The sequence below is a fragment of the Eretmochelys imbricata genome, chromosome 1, assembly GCF_965152235.1.
Source record: "Eretmochelys imbricata isolate rEreImb1 chromosome 1, rEreImb1.hap1, whole genome shotgun sequence".
In the NCBI taxonomy this organism is placed as follows: Eukaryota; Metazoa; Chordata; order Testudines; family Cheloniidae; genus Eretmochelys; species Eretmochelys imbricata.
Window position 1 is genome coordinate 122,147,151 of NC_135572.1, and position 19,859 is coordinate 122,167,009.

The 19,859-nt window shown below is 41.2% G+C and overlaps 1 protein-coding gene across 1 annotated transcript in view; it reads right to left on the reverse strand.

The window, feature by feature from the left end:
- Positions 1 to 18,679, reverse strand: part of ATP10A (ATPase phospholipid transporting 10A (putative)) — a 146,102-nt gene extending 127,423 nt beyond the window's left edge. The window contains exon 1 of the mRNA XM_077807119.1: positions 18,231 to 18,679. Coding sequence (XP_077663245.1) covers positions 18,231 to 18,679 — 449 coding nt within the window. The remainder of the gene's footprint in view (positions 1 to 18,230) is intronic.
- Positions 18,680 to 19,859: the final 1,180 nt, after the last annotated feature.

Sequence of the window (19,859 nt, forward strand, 5' to 3'; positions counted from 1 at the left end):
GCATGCCAAACATCTTGAACATTTACAGCTTGAGTAAATTCCCCTCACCCCGTCTACAACCACCACGCTCAGTGTACAATGTGCCCTCCCTCACCCCGTCTACAACCACCACGCTCAGTGTACAATGTGCCCTCCCTCACCCCGTCTACAACCACCACGCTCAGTGTACAATGTGCCACCTGCTTCACCATAGCTAGCCTTCAATTCACCTGCCTTTGACAAGACAGATACACCATCACCTTGCCACCAGGGAGAAGAAAATGGTCTTACGGCTAAACCCTGGATTCTGTTCCTGACTTTTTCCCACAGATTTCCTGAGTAACTTTAGCCCCTTGATCCTTTGGTGCCTTAATTTCCTCATCCACATATTTTTCTAAACACAGTAGTGTGTTTCAAGACTAAATTAGTGATGTTTGCAAAAAGTGTAATGTGCTCTTTGGATAGAAGGCAGAAATCCATAATGGTATTATTAAGTTTCATATGCCTTTTAAAGCCCTAACCAGCTCCCATTTCACCCTCCTCCAGACTTCCCTCACTCCAGATGTTGAAAATATTACCTTTTACTGCTGACAATGTTTGGAAGCCTACAATGGCAGACATCTTAAAAATTCTATTCCTTTGTGGTTAGGAATATACTTTGCTGTGTAAATCACTATGGGCAGGGTTTAAGATAACAGCAGATATAGATGAAATGTCAAAATGAGTGGGGATTGAGATGAGGATGAGGTCTGAGATTAGCTTTCTGTGGGCACCTCATAGAATAAAATAAGGTTCACAATCATTTGGGTTTCTGGGGACTAACCTGTTGAGTAATTTTCATACTTGATAAACATGTACCTACCTTTCATGAAGGGTAAAGAGGGCAATAATGATTGGATTAATGTTGTTTGGGGGCACTTTATATTGCATTTTCATCATACTTACTATAATTTTGAACATTCTGCCTTTCAGCTATTTATGGTCTTGAAATCATATTGTTCTAGTAAGAGTTTTTCCCCTTTGAACTTACAATTGTAACTACATTTTCCCCCCCCCACCCCGGAACACTTATCCAACATTCATATTTACAAATGTTACATAGTTGGCTATAAGTAGGACATAAACATTTGTTTTAATTAACATATTGGATAATGAATGTACCATAGTGTACAGCTATAGGTATCATGTCTAAAGAAGTGTTTTACTAGCAAAGAGTATATTATTTTAAAAATCCAGAAATTAAATCTCGCCTGATTGAAGTCAATGGGAGTTTTGCCATGGACTTCCATGGGACCAGGATTTCACTCCAGAACTTTATACTGTACACATCAAGCTGCTAAGCTATCAAGCTTTGTACCTAATGATTACTCTTCTGTATGATTCTGAAAGCTGGTGTGAGCAGCTTCATTGCTATACAGTAGTTTAGTAGGTGCTTTCTCTTCAGTTTATTTAAATTCTTCATAGAAGTGGATTTAGAGGACAGACATGCATAACAATTTATGCAGCATTCACCTTCACTTGTTTACACTGGCATCCTTTGAACTTTTAAAACTTAAAATAGCACTTTTTGCTGCTTTATGACAAATGTGAATAAAGTGGTACTTTTACGAGTACTGATATGGTAAGTTGCATCAGTTTCTTATAAATGTCACATTTTAAATAAATAAACATTTGCACAAATGTTCTATTTATTCTGATTATTTTTTTGTCATCCAAAATTGCTAAGAAAACATTGTGCCAGCACAGTTGACCACATTTTAACATTAGTTTCATCAGGGTAAAACTGGAATAACCCCTAAGAAGTCAGTCAGATTTAGCTCTATTATTCCTATCGACATTAGGGGGTTTCTATGACTACCTCTTTACAAATTGAGGATGTTCTAGAGCCATTACTGAAGTTCTAAAAATTGATACTCAATTCATTGGGAAGTTGCAATTTTAAAATATGTATTTCTTTAAGATTTTCCCTATCATTTGACCAACTTTGGGGCTACATAGTATGAATAAGAGTATAATATTTATATAGGCCTTTTGGGACTTGGACCATATCGGCCTTTGTGTTGCATAGCACAGAGCTCTCACCAAATAAATAAAATATGGTAGAAATATACAATATAATGTATACTATAGGGAAGGTATATTATAAGGAAATGTTTTTTTATCCTATCCCATATGCATTTAAACTGAATTAGAAGTTTATGTTGTATATTATTCTGTGGAACTAATTGCTGCAGGATATTATTGGAGTAAATTGCTTAACTAAGATTAGACCACAAAGGAATTAGATATTTATATGAGAAGACATTGTCTACAGATGTTAAACAACATCTATGTTTAAGGCAGGTAAATGGGAATTACAGGAAGTACAATGTCCTCATATAACAGGCATAGAGGGTTCAGCAGTAGGATCAGAAAAAGTTTTGCCACAATTAAGCTTTTTCCCCTATGGTAAAAGGCTAACAAGACAGCACAATTTTCCTCAGTCAGAACTCTTTTTGTAAGGGTGTGGCACTATCTTCAAAGGCATTTTTTTAAGTTGAATTTGGAGAGCAGTAAAGATGTTCTAGAAGCTGACAGACAAGACAGCCCAAGGAGCAGTTGTTATAACTAAAAGACTGGGCTTGCTACAAGAAACAGTAACAGCCAGTGATAAAACACAAAGTTCAAACAACTTGAGCCCAAGACTGCCAGATAGAGAAGGGAAAGTTTCCAAGTTAGGAGAAATGGAGCAGAGAAATAGTTTAGTTATCTCAGAACTGAGTAAGGATTTAAAAATCCTTAAAGACAAACTAAACACTACTGAAAATAAACTTACAGACAAAAACATTAGAAATTGGGCTTTGAGTTCTAAACATTTTTTCAAGATTAAGAATACTTTGAAAATCTCTGGCAAGCACTGGAACACAAAGGTTGAGAGTCCCTGTGTTCCTTTGTACTGAGAGACAAATACTGCAGTCCCTGTTTTGCCAGAACTCCCATTGACTTCAAGAGCATTTTTATCTGAGGAAGTTCTGACTGGTCCCCTTATAAGAACTGAAATGATCAAAACGATTATTGCATTTTTGAAGTCTTCCTTTTTGATTTATGAATGCAGCAAGGGCTTGAAGCTTAATCACCCTCCCCTCCAAAAGACCCACAACAAACAACCATAACCACCACCCCTGAACATACACACACAGTTATATATATAAACCCTACCTACATTGGTGGTTTTCTTTCTAGTACAGGTATTCGGTGGCATTAAATATGGTGTACGGTGGATAGGGCAGGGAATTATGTTTTAGTATTTCTTATTAGGTTGCAGGATGCTTGAGGTGGACAAATGTACATCTTCCCTACTCCAACTGGCTCCACCCCCCAAAAGCCAAGCCACTTCACTGATTTATTATAATGGCTTATGATTACATTTTATGTAATACATGGGTAATTCAACTTTAAAGATGAAATCTACTCTTCAGTAACTGCAGTATTATTCCAATTGCTTGTACTGTATGCATTGTTCATTGCATGTTAATAGCTGTTATGGACCATCAGCTGGGCCACTAGTCCCAGTGCTTAGGAGAACATTGAGAAGTCATCCCTGCTGTATCCCTGGGAGTGATAGCTAGCTCAGCTCTTGCACAGACTTTGCGTTAAAACTGCAGTGTGACAAGCACACCTGAGATCAGACAGAAATAAATTCTCCCACTTACAATGATTATTTATCATAGAAGCAACATAGAAAGTAAGAACGGGAAAATGAGTGGAGGAAGAGATATCCAAGGCAAAAAAAAAAAATCAGAATTTAAGAAGGGAAAGAAGGAAGAACAAAAGGTAAAGGGAGACAGAGACAGTAAATAAAATCTGAAATATCACGAGGGGCTGAATGTCAACAGTGCACTACCATTAATATAAATTTAGAAAGTTTCATATGAAAGATATACATTGCCATAAATGGACATGGTGTTATAGACTAGCTACATAAGAACGGCCATACTGGGTCAGACCAATGGGCCATCTAGCCCAGTATCCTGTCTTCTGACAGTGGCCAATGCCAGATGCTTCAGAGGGAATGAACAGAAGAGGTAATCAATCAAGTGATCATCTTCTGTTGCCCATTCTCAGCATCTGGCAAATAGAGGCTAGGGACACTTCAGAGCATGGTTTTGCATCCCTGCCCATTCTGGTTAATAGCCATTGATGGACTAACCTCAGTGAAGCTCTCTAATTTTTTTTGAACCCTGTTATAGTATTGGCCTTTACAACATTCTCTGGCAAAGAGTTCCAAAGGTTCACTGTGTGTTGTGTGAAGAAATACTTCCTTTTGCTTGTTTTAAACCTGAGGCCTATTAATTTCATTTGGTGACCCCCTAGTTCTTGTGTTATGAAAAAGAGTACATAACATTTCCTTATTTACTTTCTCCACACCAGTCATGATTTTATAGACCTCTACCATATCCCCCCTTAGGCATCTCTTTTCCAAGCTGAAAAGTCCCAGTCTTTTTAATCTCTCCTGGTATGGAAGCTGTTCTGTACACCTAATCATTTTTGTTGCCCTTTTCTGTACCTTTTCCAATTCCAATATTTCTTTTCTGAGATGGGGCGACCAGATCTGCATATGGTATTCAAGGTGTGAGCATACCATGGATTTATATAGAGGCAATATCATATTTTCTGTCTTATTATCTATCCTTTTCCTTATGGTTCCCATCATTCTGTTCGCTTTTTTGACTGCTGTTGTACATTGAGGGGATGTTTTCAGAGAACTACCCACAATGACTCCAAGATCTCTTTCTTGAGTGGTAACAGTTAATTTAGACCCATCATATTATTACTTTGCATTTATCAACATTCAATTTCATCTGCCATTTTGTTGCCCAGTCACCAAGCTTTGTGAGGAACCTTTGCAACTCTTCCCAGTGTGCTTTGGACTTAACTATCTTGGTTAGTTTTGTATCATTTGCAAATTTTGCCACCTCACTGTTTAACCCATTTTTCCAGATCATTTATGAATATGTTGAATTGGTCCCAGTACAGACCCCTGGGGAACACCACTATTTAACTCTCTCCATTCTGAATATTGATCATTTATTCCTACCCTTTGTTTCTTATCTTTTAACCAGTTACTGATTCAGGAGAGGACCTTGCCTCTTATCCCATGACAACTTACTTTGCTTAAGAGCCTTTGGTGAGGTATCTTGTCAAAGGCCTTCTGAAAATTTAAGTACACTATAGTCACAGGATCATGCTTGTTGACCCTGTGAAAAAAGAAATCTAGTAGATTGGTGAGTCATGATTTCCCTTTACAAAAACCATGTTGACTCTTCCTCAAGAAATCATGCTCATCTAGCTGTCTGATAATTCTGTTCTTTACTATAGTTTCAACAAATTTGCCCAGTACTAAAGTTAGGCTTACTGGCCTGTAATTTCTGGGATCACCTCTGGAGCATTTTTTAAAAATTGGAGACACATCCTCCAGTCATCTGCAACAGACGCTGATTTAAATGATAGTGAATACCATCTGGTCCTGGTGACTTATTACTGTTTAGTTTATCAATTTGTCCCAAAACCTCCTCTAATGACACCACAGTCTGGGACAGTTCGTCAGATTTGTCCCCTAAAAAGAATGGCTCAGGTTTGGGAATCTCCCTCACCTCCTCAGCAAAGAATTCATTTAGTTTCTCCTCAATGGCCTTATCGTCCTTGAGTGCTCCATTAGCATCTTGATCATCCAATGGCCCCACTGTTTGTTTCGCAGTCTTCCTGCTTCTGATGCACCTTAAAATTTTTTTTGCTTTTACTTTTTAAGTCTTTGGCTACCTGTTCTTCAAATTCTTTTTTGGCCTTCCTAATTATATTTTTACACTTCACTTGCCAGAGTTTATGCTCCTTTCTATTTTCCTTAGTAGGATTTAACTTCAACTTTTTAAAGGATGCCTTTTTTGCCCATAACTACTTCTTTTACTTTAGAAGCCATAGTGGCACTTTTTTGGATCCTCTTACCATGTATGTTTTTTAATTTGGGTTATACATTTAAATTGGGTGTCTTTTGTGGTGTCTTTAAAAAATGTCCACACAGGTTGCAGGGATTTCACTTTTGTGTACTTTTTAATTTCCGTTTAACTAACTTCCTCATTTTTCTGTAGTCCCCCTTTCTGAAATTAAACGCTACTGTGGTGGGCTGCTTTGGTGTCCGCCCTCTTCCCTTCACACACACATAGAGATGTATAGTTTTATTATGTTATGGTCACTCTTACAAAGTGGTTCAGCTATATTCACCCCTTGGACCAGATCCTGTGCTCAATTTAGGACTAAATCAAGAATTGTCTCTTTTCTTGTGCGTTCCAGGACTAGCTGCTCCATGAAGCAGTCATTTAAGATGTCAAGAAACTTTATCTCTGCATCCCGTCCTGAGGTGACATGTACCCAGTCAATATGGGGATAGTTGAAATCCCCCATTATTATTGAGTTTTTTATTTTTAAAGCCTCTCTAATCTCCCTAAGCATTTCACAGTGACTATCCCCATGCTGGTCAGGTGGTTGGTAGTATATCCCCACTGCTATATTCGTATTAGTCAAACATGGAATTACTACCCATAGAGATTCTATGGTGCAGTTTGATTCATTTAAGATTTTTACTTCATTTGACTCTAAGCTCTCTTTTAATGCCACTCCCCCACAAGCATGACTTATTCTGTCTTTCCAATATATTCTGTACCTTGGTATTACTATGTCCCATTGATTTTCCTCATTCTAACAAGTTTATGTGATGCCTACTATATCAATATCCTCATTTAATACGACTCAAGTTCACCCATCTTATTATTTACTTATTATTTGTATATAAGCACTTAAAATTGTCAATTTTAAGCTGTCTGCCACAATGTGATGTAACTGAATGAGACTCTTTCATTTGACTGTTTCTCATCAGATCCTACCTGTATTTTATTATCTTCCATCCACTCCTCTTTACTAGGATATAGAGATTCTCCATTAACAGATCCTCCCCTAAGGGATGTCTCTGTCCAGACCACATGTTCCTCCACACCTGTCAGCTTTCCCCCAGCCCTTAGTTTAAAAACTATTCTACAACCTTTTTACCTTTACATGCCAGCAATCCGGTTCCATTCTGGTGTAGGTGTAGCCCATCCTTCCTACATAATACATAATGCAAAGAGAAGACAGCAATTCAAACACAGAAGTTAAGAGATTTAGGGTGAAATCCTGATTCCATTGAAGTCAATGGGAGTTTGACCACTGATTTCAGTGGGGCCAGGATTTTATCCTGCATCATGTAATCCAAACCCTTTTCATGTAGCATCATTATTTGCTGTATATAACATCTATACCTAGAGAGTGAGACAACTTTACATGTCTGTATGTGAAACTTTAAAGCTACTTTGAAATGTAAGCTTATTTTCTGTTTTGTAAAACAGCAGTAAGCATGCTGAACACACACAGACTTCTGTATTTTTTAGTAAATTACATATATTAAACCCTTTTAGTTGACCTAGTACCTAACCACATAAAGACGAAGTGATTAACACAGAATCAAACACACGCTACGGTAACTCATGTTTTAAAAACAAAAAAAACAAACAAAAAATAAAACAAGCAAACCTACAGCTATGACCTGAAGGTAAAAACAAACAGCAAAAGGAGAAAGAATGCTCACTTTATAGACTGACAATTCCACAAAAAGGTTATCAATTATTCAAGGAAAAAAATTATTTATTAACAACAACTAGTCTCTTACACTGTTTCTTAGCTTTGATATAAATTATGTAAATGGATGTGCAAGTGTGAATAATATGTTAATGGATAACACTGAAAGCAGAATGCAATTTGAGATAAGGCATTTGAGACTAAATTAACCACTTCATCTAACAGAACACATTTAATCTACGCTTTTTAAAATCCAGTTGTTAAACAGCCATTTAGAAAAACAGCAGGACAGACAATGCACCCAGTATCCAGAAGTCTTATTGGATATTGATTGAAATGATGCATCTATTGGAATTATTAAAATCCAGTTCCTGTCTGTCTCAGAGAGAGAAAGAAACCAAACTAATTACTTCAGGCAACTGTCTGTCAGGTCAATGAAAACCTAATGAGAATTTAAGAGGATTTCCATCCTCCATCTACACATTAATGGATCAACCTTTGTGTATGTGGAAGACACGTAACTGTATATGCGAAAGAGACCAAACAACCCGTTGACTCAGGGAAGAGTTATTTTATACAATATTGAATAAAACGTGAACATAGAGTACATATTGGGGTTCAGAGAAGAGAGGCCACAATGCTCTCAGGTGTGCAAATATCATTCAGATGCTAAAAATAAAGGATCAAAGGATCCCTTCTCTCCTGGTATGATGTATACGCTCAAGCTTTTATTTCACAGATTTGCAGGACTATAACAAAGAAGAAGGCAGAAGGAAAAAGCTGACAAAGTGAGCAGCCACGACACTGAAATCGTGAAAGGGAGAGGCGAGATCCTGATGAAACACAGCAAACATCTGAGCCCTAACGATAAGGAGTAAATTTGTGACAGTGAGGGTAATTAACCATTGGTAGAGCCCTGCGCAGATACAAAATTTGTATCCACATCCAATTCGCAATCCACAAACATGGTCCATGGATATAAAGTGGATACCCACAGATTTACAGGGCTCAAGATATAAAATTTGGATCCGCATCCATCCACGATCCACAAACATGCTCCGCGGATATATCCACGGATATAAAGCAGATATCTGCAGATTTGCAGGTCTCTAACCATTGGAACAATTTACCAAGGCTAATGGTGAATTCTCCATCACAGACAATTTTTAAATCAAGATTGGGTATTTTGCTAAAAGATCTGCTGTAGGAACTATTTGGGGGAAGTTCTCTGGCCTGTGTTAATCATGAAGTCAGACTAGATGATCACAATGGTGTCTAGCTCAGTGGTTTTCAAACTTTTTTCCTGGGGACAGAGTTGAAGAAAATTGTTAATGCCCATGACCCAACGGAGCTCGGTATGAGGGGTTTGGGGTATGTGTGTGGGGGGTCAGGGCTGGGGCAGAGAATTGGGGTGTGAGGTGGGGCCGAGAATTAGGGGTTCAGAGTGTAGGAGGGGGTTCTGGGCTGGGATTTGGGGGTGCGGTGCGGGAGGGGGGTCAGGCTCTGGGCTGGGGGTGAGGGCTGTGGGGTGGGGCTGAGAATTAGGGGTTCAGGGTGTAGGAGGGGGTTCTGGGCTGGGGGGTGCGGGTTGGGGTGCGGGAGGGGGTCAGGGCTCTGGGGTGGGGCTGGAGATGAGGGGTTTGGGGTGCAGGAAGGGATTCCAGGTTTGGGGGGGGCTCAGGGCTGGGGTAGGGGATTGGGGCACAGGGTTGGGACATGGATTTACCTCCGGTGGCTCCGGGTCAGCGGCGCAGCCAGGGTGCAGAGGCAGGCTTCCCACCTGTCCTGACACCGCAGACCGCACTGCACCTCAGAAGTGGCCAGGAACAGGTCCAGCTTCTAGGCGGAGGCACGCGCAAGTGGCTTCACACAACTCTCACATGTAGGCCCCTCCACCCCCCCAGCTCCCTTTGGCCAGTTTCCAGCCAATGGGAGTGCAGAGATCCATGGCCCCCTTGCCTAGAAGCCAGACCCGCTGCTGGCTGCTTCCAGGGCACAGTGTGGTGTCCGAAAAGGTAGGCACTAGCTTGCCTTAGCTGGGCAGCACCGCCGAGAGGACTTTTAACATCCCGGTCGGTGGTACTGACCAGAGCATGGCGACCCAGTGCCTGACATGCCGTGACCCAGTACAGGGTCTCGACCCACGGTTTTAAAAACACTGGTCTAGATGATCACAATAGAATCTATGAAAACATGTAAGTGAAGACCTCGCACTGTACTATACGTGCAAGATTATCTGTTAGCTGACTTGATTTCATATAATTTACTTTTGATCTAAATTGATTTCTCTTACTTTTTCTAATCATCTTCTGCTTAAACTCCTTTTGCATTAAGGAGATTGCAGCTAAGCACCAACCTCTATCTTTAGGAGCCTAAATAGGTGGCCTGATTTTCAGTGATGCTGAGCACACTTAAATCCCATTGACTTCAATTTAGGAACCTAACTTTAGTCATCCTACTTAGAAAATGTTGGCTTCAGTGTTTTGGGGAAATTCAAGACAGCCCATCCTGAGGAGAGGCAACCAAACACACACAGCGAATATGGGCATGCCTAAGCTGCTCAGGTTCTCAGCCAGAGAACAGAAAAAGGGGGCCAGCAGCACAGATATGGTTATCCTACAGAATGACTAAAGCCTAAGACATCAGACAAAAGACAAGCTCAAGGGACCAAGATGGCAGTTTTACAATAGTTAGAAAAAAGGGGTGGGGGATAAAAGCACCAATTATTTTGCAATGTTGTTCACATGCTCAGTGTTAAAATAGCAGCATGGACACGTTACAGCCAAAAAGCACAACTGTCTAGACTTCAAGCATTTAAACTCTTCCTGAAAGTGGGCCATTACTTCTAGGCAACCAGAACATAAAACAAAACAAATGACCTCTGTACTTAGAGCAACTCTCCAACAGAGTCTGAGTTTATGCAATGACTCTTCATGATGTAAAAGCTGGCTGTTGTTCCTGAGAGACCTGCCCATTTGTAGCACCACATTACAGGAAGAAAAATGACAAGGCAGTCATAGAATTTTAATAAAATACTCAAGAGCAACATAACTCTTTCCCATCTCTGGATACTACTATGTAATCCCCTACCATGCAGGATTTTCTTTATGATTATTCTTAAGGTGGGGGGTGCACTAGGTAAAGATCTGCATCTGCTTTCCTTTAGGTACAGAGGGGGAAAAACAACAACCAGTGAGAGCAGAGGGCATATGGTAGTCTGGCAAGGTCAAGTGGATTAAACAGACATCTAGCAATGATCCACAAGACAGGGTTTATTTTTAGTTGGGTGGCTGGTTGGTTTCTGTGGGCACCATGATGTATTTCTGTGATCCCTGAAACAGTACGATGAACGTTTTTGCAAAGTTATGTCTTCTGTGCATTTTAGAGCTCTTGGTTTGAAAAACAGAATCATGTTATTTATTGAAAGACACAGTTGGAAGAATTCTGTCCCCGCCCCCAACTCTGGCCCCTGTGACAACACTGCCATCCCTCCCCCACAAACCCAGGGAGGAGAATGGTGGGGGCATAATTTATAGTAAACAGGGTGATTCTGAGCTGCTTCACACCGGTCGGTAGCCCTGAGGAGACTGCTGTAAATTGAAGGAGTCTAATTTATGCTGGAGACTGATCCCCAGAGCAGCCCAGATTCAGGAGAGCGCAAAGGTGGCTGACAGGCACCTGGTTCCTATCTCCACTCCCCAGGGGTTGTGCCTCTTGGAAATGCAAAAGGAACTCTGCCGATGTGTTTTAAAATGTCCATGTCACCTTCCTCAAATTGGATTTTGGGTTTGTTTTATTCCATTTCCTTTCTGGCACATATGCAAAGATTTCATTAAAAAATGCTTCTACATTATACTTTTTCTAATTCCCTATTATGAACATTGATTACATCTATCCATGCTCCACATTCAAAAACAGCCCTAACTATAAAAGGACTTGAGATAATAGTACTCTTAGGAATGGGATTCATAACTCTAGTGCCAATTTCAGTGTGAAAAATTGGCTTCATAAGCAATTAAGACAGGTTTTTGGAATTTTTTTTGGGGGGTGGTTTAAGCCACCTTAACTTGTCTGTGTGAAAGCTGGAAAAGTTTCCCAATCCTCAAGGATGATAGGTAATGAAAAGAAAGATCCTTTGAAGGACAATAAAGATATCACATTCAACTTCTATTGCTGGAGATAGGTGGTAAATGAGGGAGGCTTTCTTCACTATTTGGTGAGTGTTTGTGCTCACAAAAAAACTGAGATTACAGTCTTAACTATGCCAGTAATGATGTATCAATGAGAAGCTTCCTGAACAGTGGTCTACAGAGCTCTTTCTGGTAGTCTGCAAAGAGCATGGTCACACGGTGTTGTGTCTCCTTGCTAGACCACAAGGAGGGGGTCTTTCCAAGTATTACTTTTCCAAATAAACAACTGTGGAATGTTATTTGATCAACATTGGGAGGGAATGTGGTATATACAATTATGGATGGGCACACAACAATCTCTCTGAAGATGTGCTATACTATGAATCTGAGACCCCCCCGTCCCCCATCTTAGTGCTGGAGTATGGTGCAAACCTGGACCATAGTTCTGAGACATTTTAGTTCTCATAGTTCTGCCTTCCAGGGGAGGACTGATACATGGCTCCTGTTTGTTGGGATGTTAGAGCTATCCATGTGCCAGAGGGTGATCTGTGAAGCAAAACCAGGTTTTTGGAGACAGTAAGCCCACCAGTGCATAGTGCCCAAGGAGTGGGACAACAGGGTTAACGATGCAGTCTTCATGAAGGGAGTTGCCAGCAGAAGCCTTTGAAATCAGGGCTAAGTGTACAGTTCCCTTTGAAAACTCAAGAACTCTTAAGCATGGTTGCCACCAAGGAAATAAGTGTCCTACTGCAATTTTTATAAAAGAACCCAGGCAGACATGCCAGCTTAGATTTCTTATCTTACATTTCAGGCATGGTCTAGCCTTAGGCCTACTTTCCTGAGTCTCTGGGCGTTAATGATGATGTGCTGTCCACAGATCAACACAGGAACAGTAGTTTGTTGCCAGGCCTATTCTGCCTCTGAGTGTTTATTGTACTCACCACTTTTTAACTACACCACTACTTTAAAAACCTTGGATAGGTCAATTAAAAGTAGACTTCACCTGGAGCTTGTTTTTAAAAACGAATGTTTGATGGCCCAACTCTCGCTTCCACATCCTGGCTGGGGAGACAGGCTGAAGGCATTACTCCAACATCATCAGCAGACCTTGTCGACACTGGGGATTTGCCCCAGTTACGATCATTAGTGGCTTGCCACCAGCATAGCTGTGCCATTGCAAAATTTCGGAGTGGAAAGGCAAAATAGTTATAAGCCATGATGTGCACTGCAGAAGGTAACTCCTCCAGCCTGCAGCAATGGTGAATTACAGGACTGCACAGCGTGGCTTATAGCAGCTTTGCCTGTTTACAATAGGAGTTACAATGAGGAGCAATATGAGATAGCTGAAATCCACTGTTTGGCCAGGCCTCTGCCTATCAGTTTCCCTTGGGTTTGCCTATGGACCAGAAATATGACCTGATACCTTATGAAGTATGCCCAGATCCTAAGACATCCATGTGGTGGCTGGAATCGCTTCTCTGAAGCCTTTCCAGAAATAAAGCATTCCTGCATCTGATTCAAAAGGAAACTGCATAGGATTAGTCTGTTTCCTCTGCAAGGAGCTCTTTACACTAGAAATTGACAGCAGAGAATAAGGGAGTAGGATTGTGTGCTTGGGGTCAATATCCTTTTTCAGCTGGGGAACATTTCTCTTAATGTTACTCTCTTTTTGTCTCTTTTCTATGTTCTGTCCAGGCTGACTGTGAATAACTAATTGGGAAGCATGATGGCGTCAGTTACTTGTTATGTCCTATTTCTATAGGCTCTCATATGCATCATAAGGGGCTAGATATTCATTTTTTTAAATGGGGAAACTGAGGTAGTTGAGGAAATTTACCCAAAATGACACAGCAAGTCAGTGGCAGATCTGGGAACAGAACCCAGCTCTCCTGATTCTTGGCTTGGTTTCCACCAGACCACATGATTGCCACAAAACACATGTGTGGCAGTGGACATAACAAGTAACTGACGCCATCATGCTTCCCAATTAGTTATTCACAGTCAGCCTGGACAGAACATAGAAAAGAGACAAAAAGAGAGTAACATTAAGAGAAATGTTCCCCAGCTGAAAAAGGATATTGACCCCAGGCACACAATCCTACTCCCTTATTCTCTGCTGTCAATTTCTAGTGTAAAGAGCTCCTTGCAGAGGAAACAGACTAATCCTATGCAGTTTCCTTTTGAATCAGATGCAGGAATGCTTTATTTCTGGAAAGGCTTCAGAGAAGCGATTCCAGCCACCACATGGATGTCTTAGGATCCCAAAAGACGTAACTTGCTTTGCCCCTGTTCCTCAGTTTGTATGTGGAGGTTACCCTGTGTTTCTTCTGTAGGGCTGAAAACATGTTAATTAAGCGAACATATTTTGGAAATTCCATGAAGCAAGTTCCTCATGCTCTCTTTTCTCTTTCTCTTGGGTTTTACTGAAGGAGGATAATCTTGATTTTTCTAAGGCAATAAGCACCTGCAGCTCCCATTACAATCAGTAGGAGCTGAACAGCAGGAGCTCAGCACCACTGGAAAAAACAAACAATCAGGTCAGAAGTTTTGATTTGATAAATCTAAGTTTCCATGTCCACAAAAGAACCAGTATGACCTTCTGATCTGTAAACGGAGAAGCTTACACACTGCAGCAATACTTTTTCTGGACCTGAAAGACATTCGAGTAGGCACTGAAACTGAAGCCTTTCATTTTGAACGTAATACACCCTGAAAAATGTTAACGGACACTGTTTCAGCCACATTGCATGAAGTCACTTCCAAAATATAATTCCACACAGGATGAGTGCCAATGTTATTCATATTAATTTTTTATTTGTACAGCATGTGAATGCATATTGTGCTTTGCAAGAATATACTGCAAACAAGACCTCTGCCTAGAAGAGCTTTTAAGACATGCGCTCCCAGCCCACACTTGGTGTTGCCAAATATTTAAAACCAGCAGCAATGTGTGTATCTTGGAATCATTCTGAGAAAACGTTTCCATGTGCAATCTGCATTTTTTTCCTATTTCTACAGGGTATTGCCAAGCGTGATTTGACTGATGTCTGAATTCACACTGTAATAATGACTTTATAAGAAGGGATCATCGGAGTTCCCATTGTTGGGGGGAAGTAGGAGGAGAAAGGCATAGCCCCTACCACAACTGTCTCGCATCCTGCTTGTTGGCGTATTATCAGCGCTTCCTATCCTACTCTGTGATGTGCAGATACAGGAAAGGTCTATTTGTATATTTATTACTGAAAGCCTCTTACTGAGGTTACTACTTCTGTCAATATTCTGTTGGGGCCTTATCCTGATTAGCTGGCACTGACAGCAGCAGGCTCTGCCTATCATTAAATTTAAGTTTTGCAATTTATGATCAAATAAGGAATTGATACTGTAGCCATGAGTAGAGCAACACAGTGACATAGACGAACGAACCTAGGTAATGTAAGAACTGACTTCCATCTTCATCTGAAAAGAAATGTTAAACAATTAGAAAGCAAGGGCCAGTCTGCTCTGCATGGACGTTAAGGGGTCTATGGTACTTACCAAAAAAAGAAATGGTTTTCCCTACAACTCCTGGGAAAAAATCCCTGTCTCTGGCTCTTGAATATTTTGGGAGCTAGTTGTCTGCTGCTGTCTCCCTCAGAGATGGCTCCATTTCGACAGTATGTTACATAGATGCAGTAATCTGTGAAGACCTTTAGGATCTTTTTGGGAGGACAGATATTACCATACATTTAAACTACTTAGGCCCAATGCCTATGCTAAAATAGGGAGGGTGCAGAGAGCAGCATTAAATTCCACACAACTATCCACCCAGTTAGGAGTAGATCATGCAGCTGAAAACTGCCCCTTCCCCGTACGGCCACTTTCCTTCTCCAGAAGTGTGAAGTCCTGGACTTCTAGGGAAAGAGCCCACTTGGGCTTTGCTCCTGGGTGCAATTCTAACTAAGCAGCATTCAACTTCCATCCCGATTCAGAAATTTTTATTTGAGTAGCTGGACCTACAGTTCTATGCTTTCAAGTTTACTACACCACTGGGAATAGATTGATTCAAAATCAGAAGGGTACCCAAGCTATTCCCCTCTAAACCAATAAAACTGTAACTCTAAATAATATAGTCCACAAAATAGTAGGACTCTAACTTTGAGTTTAAACACAACATAAATGCTAAGCATAAACTAGAACAAAGTACAACACATTAAATGCTTAGCTACGAATCTCAACGAGCTTCAATATCAATTTGAAAGTGACAGTGAAAGTACACATTTTCTAATGGTCACTTTTAACCATTTGGTTGCAGTTCAAAAAGAAAAATTCTGGTGGGGAAAGCCAGCCCAGAATTACTATTAAGGCTTTTGAATGGCTTCTACAACATGTAGTTTTTAAATTTTTAACTTTGGGGTCTAGACTATCTGTTTCTACACTTCCTATTTACTAACTAGAGGATAGATTTTGCCACCCTCACTCACACTGAGTCTTCCCTTCCTCCAGAAGTGGCCTTACTGAAGAAAGTGTAACTGCTCAGAATAAGGTACAGGAAAGTAACTGAAATACTTTCCTTATGGATTGTATTTTCTAAATGGACAACCTACCTAATTCTCAATTAGTGAGGGACAATCTCCACTCATTCTTATATTTTGCTTTCCACAACCAAATCTCTGTACAACTTTTCATGAGTGATGTACCCGAGTATTCGGATTCTAATATCTAAACTGTATTGTTAAATCTATTCACCTAAATTTGTGTTATTGCTGATTATGTACTCTATGTGTCATATGACTTTAAAAACAAACTTTGTATTTGTGGATAATCTAAGCACTATACCCAGATGTACAGACACGCTTTTCCCAACCTATGTGTTATATAATTTTTTAACATTAGCTTTAATAAAAATTTTAAATCTGTTCCACATGAGTTGGGGTGTCAGAATTTGGTCCTAAATAAGTGTTACTTGTTTGCATGTGCTCTGCATTGGTTTAGTTAGTACAGTTTTAGCCAACTGAAATAAAACCCTTTTACTATCTTTCCCACAGAAACATAACTATAGGAGGGGAAAAAAACAGGTTGAGATTTCTTGATGTGATATGAGACTGGGAAATGAAAGAGAGAATTTGATGAAGACTAAAAATAAAGCCTACTGCAAGTATTTCTGACTTGCTCTGTTCTGACTTGTAATGAGAGAGTTGCTGCTGTCTGCTGGAATGCCTATCTCAGTCAGGACCCTTCACCCCCAGGAAGAGACAACAAACTTCTTAACATGTGTTTCACATTCCTGCCTGACTTTAGTGCCTGTACTGTAATAGCAGCAGAAGGATCAGCAAAACCAGCTCTCTTGGAAACTGGTGCATAAGACCACCCTCCGCCCCCCCCGGCCCCCGGCTTCCCAAAAAATCTCAGCCTCAGCTACGATTGTGTAAATAACCAATGATGCCTTTAAAAAGGAACTGCTATAGATCTCTAAGGGCTAGATCCTCAGTTGGTGTAAATCAGTGTAGCTCTGATCATATGTAAAAATTCATTTCAAAGAGAGAAGAAACAAATGGACGAAAACTCCTCTTTCAGCACCAGGAGGTAGAAAATTCACAGTGCACGATGACGCTGGAGAAAATAAATGACTGGCTTTTGAAAAGCAAATATTGAATGATGCCCCCACCTCACATTCTTTAGAAAAGCAAACACAGCAGAACCCCACTATTTCACACTTCACTAACCCATACCCCCCATAATTCAGACAGAGAGACCTGAGGCCTCTACCCTCTGCTCAGCAAAAATTGAATAGCACATTACTTGAGTGTGGTTTCATGTGACTAAAACTAAATCCCTGTTAGCAAGTATACTGCCGTAGAATTGGCCGCTTACACAATGAAGTATTCTCACAAATGCTTACAAATCAAATAATACTCGTCTAGTAAGTGAATGAAGTTCATTTTGTGATGCTGCACAAGCCTTTTTATTTTTTTAAACTTTGCTTACTCACTGACTCTCACAAGTCTGTAATTCACAGTGGGATTACAGTTTATCTCAAATGCTTTGGGAACCTCAAAACTTCTGGCTAAGAGGACAGCAAACTGGGGTTCATGGGATAAATGCCTAAAATGTGGATAACAGAGTGCTTTCATTAAGCTGAGTTTAGTGATGTAAATGGAAACACTTCAGAGCAGGTCACCTGCTCACTCCCCAACTCTCATTATATTATCATAGCACCTAGGAGCCCTAATTATGGGCTGGGAGGGACGCCATTGTGCTAGGCTCTGTACAAATACGGTCAAAATTACAGTCCCTCTAGACCCTCTCCCACATTTCATAGTAGCAAGTAAATGGGGTCAGAGACAAACCCGTTTGGTTATATCAACCCCTCAACATGCCCCCGCCCTTCTTATGCACCCCCATCCCAGATTTCCATTGACACCAGCTGCCATTATGCTCCCTCCCATGTCTCTGCCAGTCTTCCACCCTCCTCCCCATGCACACAGCATGCTCCCTCACCTGCAGTAGACCAGACACTCCATGTGGTTAATCTCATTGTCAGAGCGGTAGCGGCTGTAATCCTCCCACAGATCCTTGATGGCAGTGACAGCCAGGATGAAGAGCACAGGGGCCAAGGCCAGCTCGGGCTGGAAAGCGTTCACTGACGGCACGAAGTTGAGCAGTGCGATGAAGACAAAGTAGACATTGGCCAGGCGGTGAAACTGCTCAAAGAGGTTCTTGGGCAGGAAGGACAGAGCTGTGTACTTGGTGGTCTTGAGGCGATTGTTGGCCAGGGGGATCCTTTGGGGCTTCTCTGTCTCAGGCCCAGGTAGCAGCAGGTTAGAGCGCACAGTCCGTGTCTTGCTCTCCTTCTTTTTCCTCTTTCTTCGCCTCCTCTTCTTCCTCTCCTTCTCCTCTTTCTTCGGCACCTGGGGCACATCCCTGATGCCTTCAGCGTCCTGTGCCATCTCTCCTGTTCTCCTTCCCAAAAACACCAAACACACAGGACAGACCTGAGCACTTCTGCAATGGGGGCACTTGGCAGAGCCTGGGAGAGAAAGGACTGGCTGCCCCTCCCTGCTCTGCACTAAGTTATCATCCTCAGAGCCTACTCACTCTTCACTTTCCTTTTCCCAAAAGGGGAGGAGGTTTCCTTCAACTCTCTCACTGTTTTGTTTGGCCTCTGGCTCTCTTCCTCCTCCTCCTTCTTCTGTGTTTGGGAGGAGAGAGCTCTTTTTTTCTCTAATTCTCTCACCCTCCCTGGCTCAGTCTCCTCTCCTCCTTGCTAAGGCTAAGCTCACTTGTGCTCCAGGGGCAAGGGAGGGTGGATTGAATGACTGTCCCGTTGTCTGTCTCTCCAGGAGAGGAGACATACAAAGTAACCCTTGTCCTGTACATCATTTTAACCACACCACTCGTTTCTGCTACAAAAAGGGGGGCTCGCAGAGACGGCAGCAGTTAGTAGTGGAAACATGAGAGAATCACATACACACACAAGAGCGGGGTTGCGGGAAGAGACTGAAGGATTTTTTTAAGAGCGAGAGAAGCGGGAGGGAGGGAGACAGAAAATCAGCCACGCTGGGAACTTTAAAAAGAGGGGAACTTTTGACTCCACAAAGTTAGTAAGTTAAGTGTGAGTCAGTGCCTGGAGTGTGTTAAACGCCTGGTCTTTGGCATTGCTGGAAGCTGCTTTTTCATTCCATCCTCTCAGTCTTTATTTACACAATCAACCAAAGGCAGGCACCTCTCTCCCCCACCCCCCCACCCCACACACACACACTGGATGGAAACCACAGGTTACACTTTATGTTCTGCCTTTGTCTTTCCATTACATATAAGGAGTGGGAGGGTTTGGTTTGGTTTGGTTCTCTCCCTCTCCCCCCCACCCCATTTGATATTTGCAGTTCTGTACTGCTTTCCATCCAAGGGGATCTCAAGAGTGCTATACAAATCTGCACTTAACCTTGTCAACTTAGACTTTATAAATTGATTCATTTGAAAATACTCCTGTTCGGTAGAGCACTCTTTAAATAGTATGCCATTATTTACTTTTACACACACATTTACATTTAACACAGGCAAAACATATTTTCCTCTAACTTTGTTCTCAAAAACAGCTGAATCATTTTTGCTCCAAAAATAATTGAG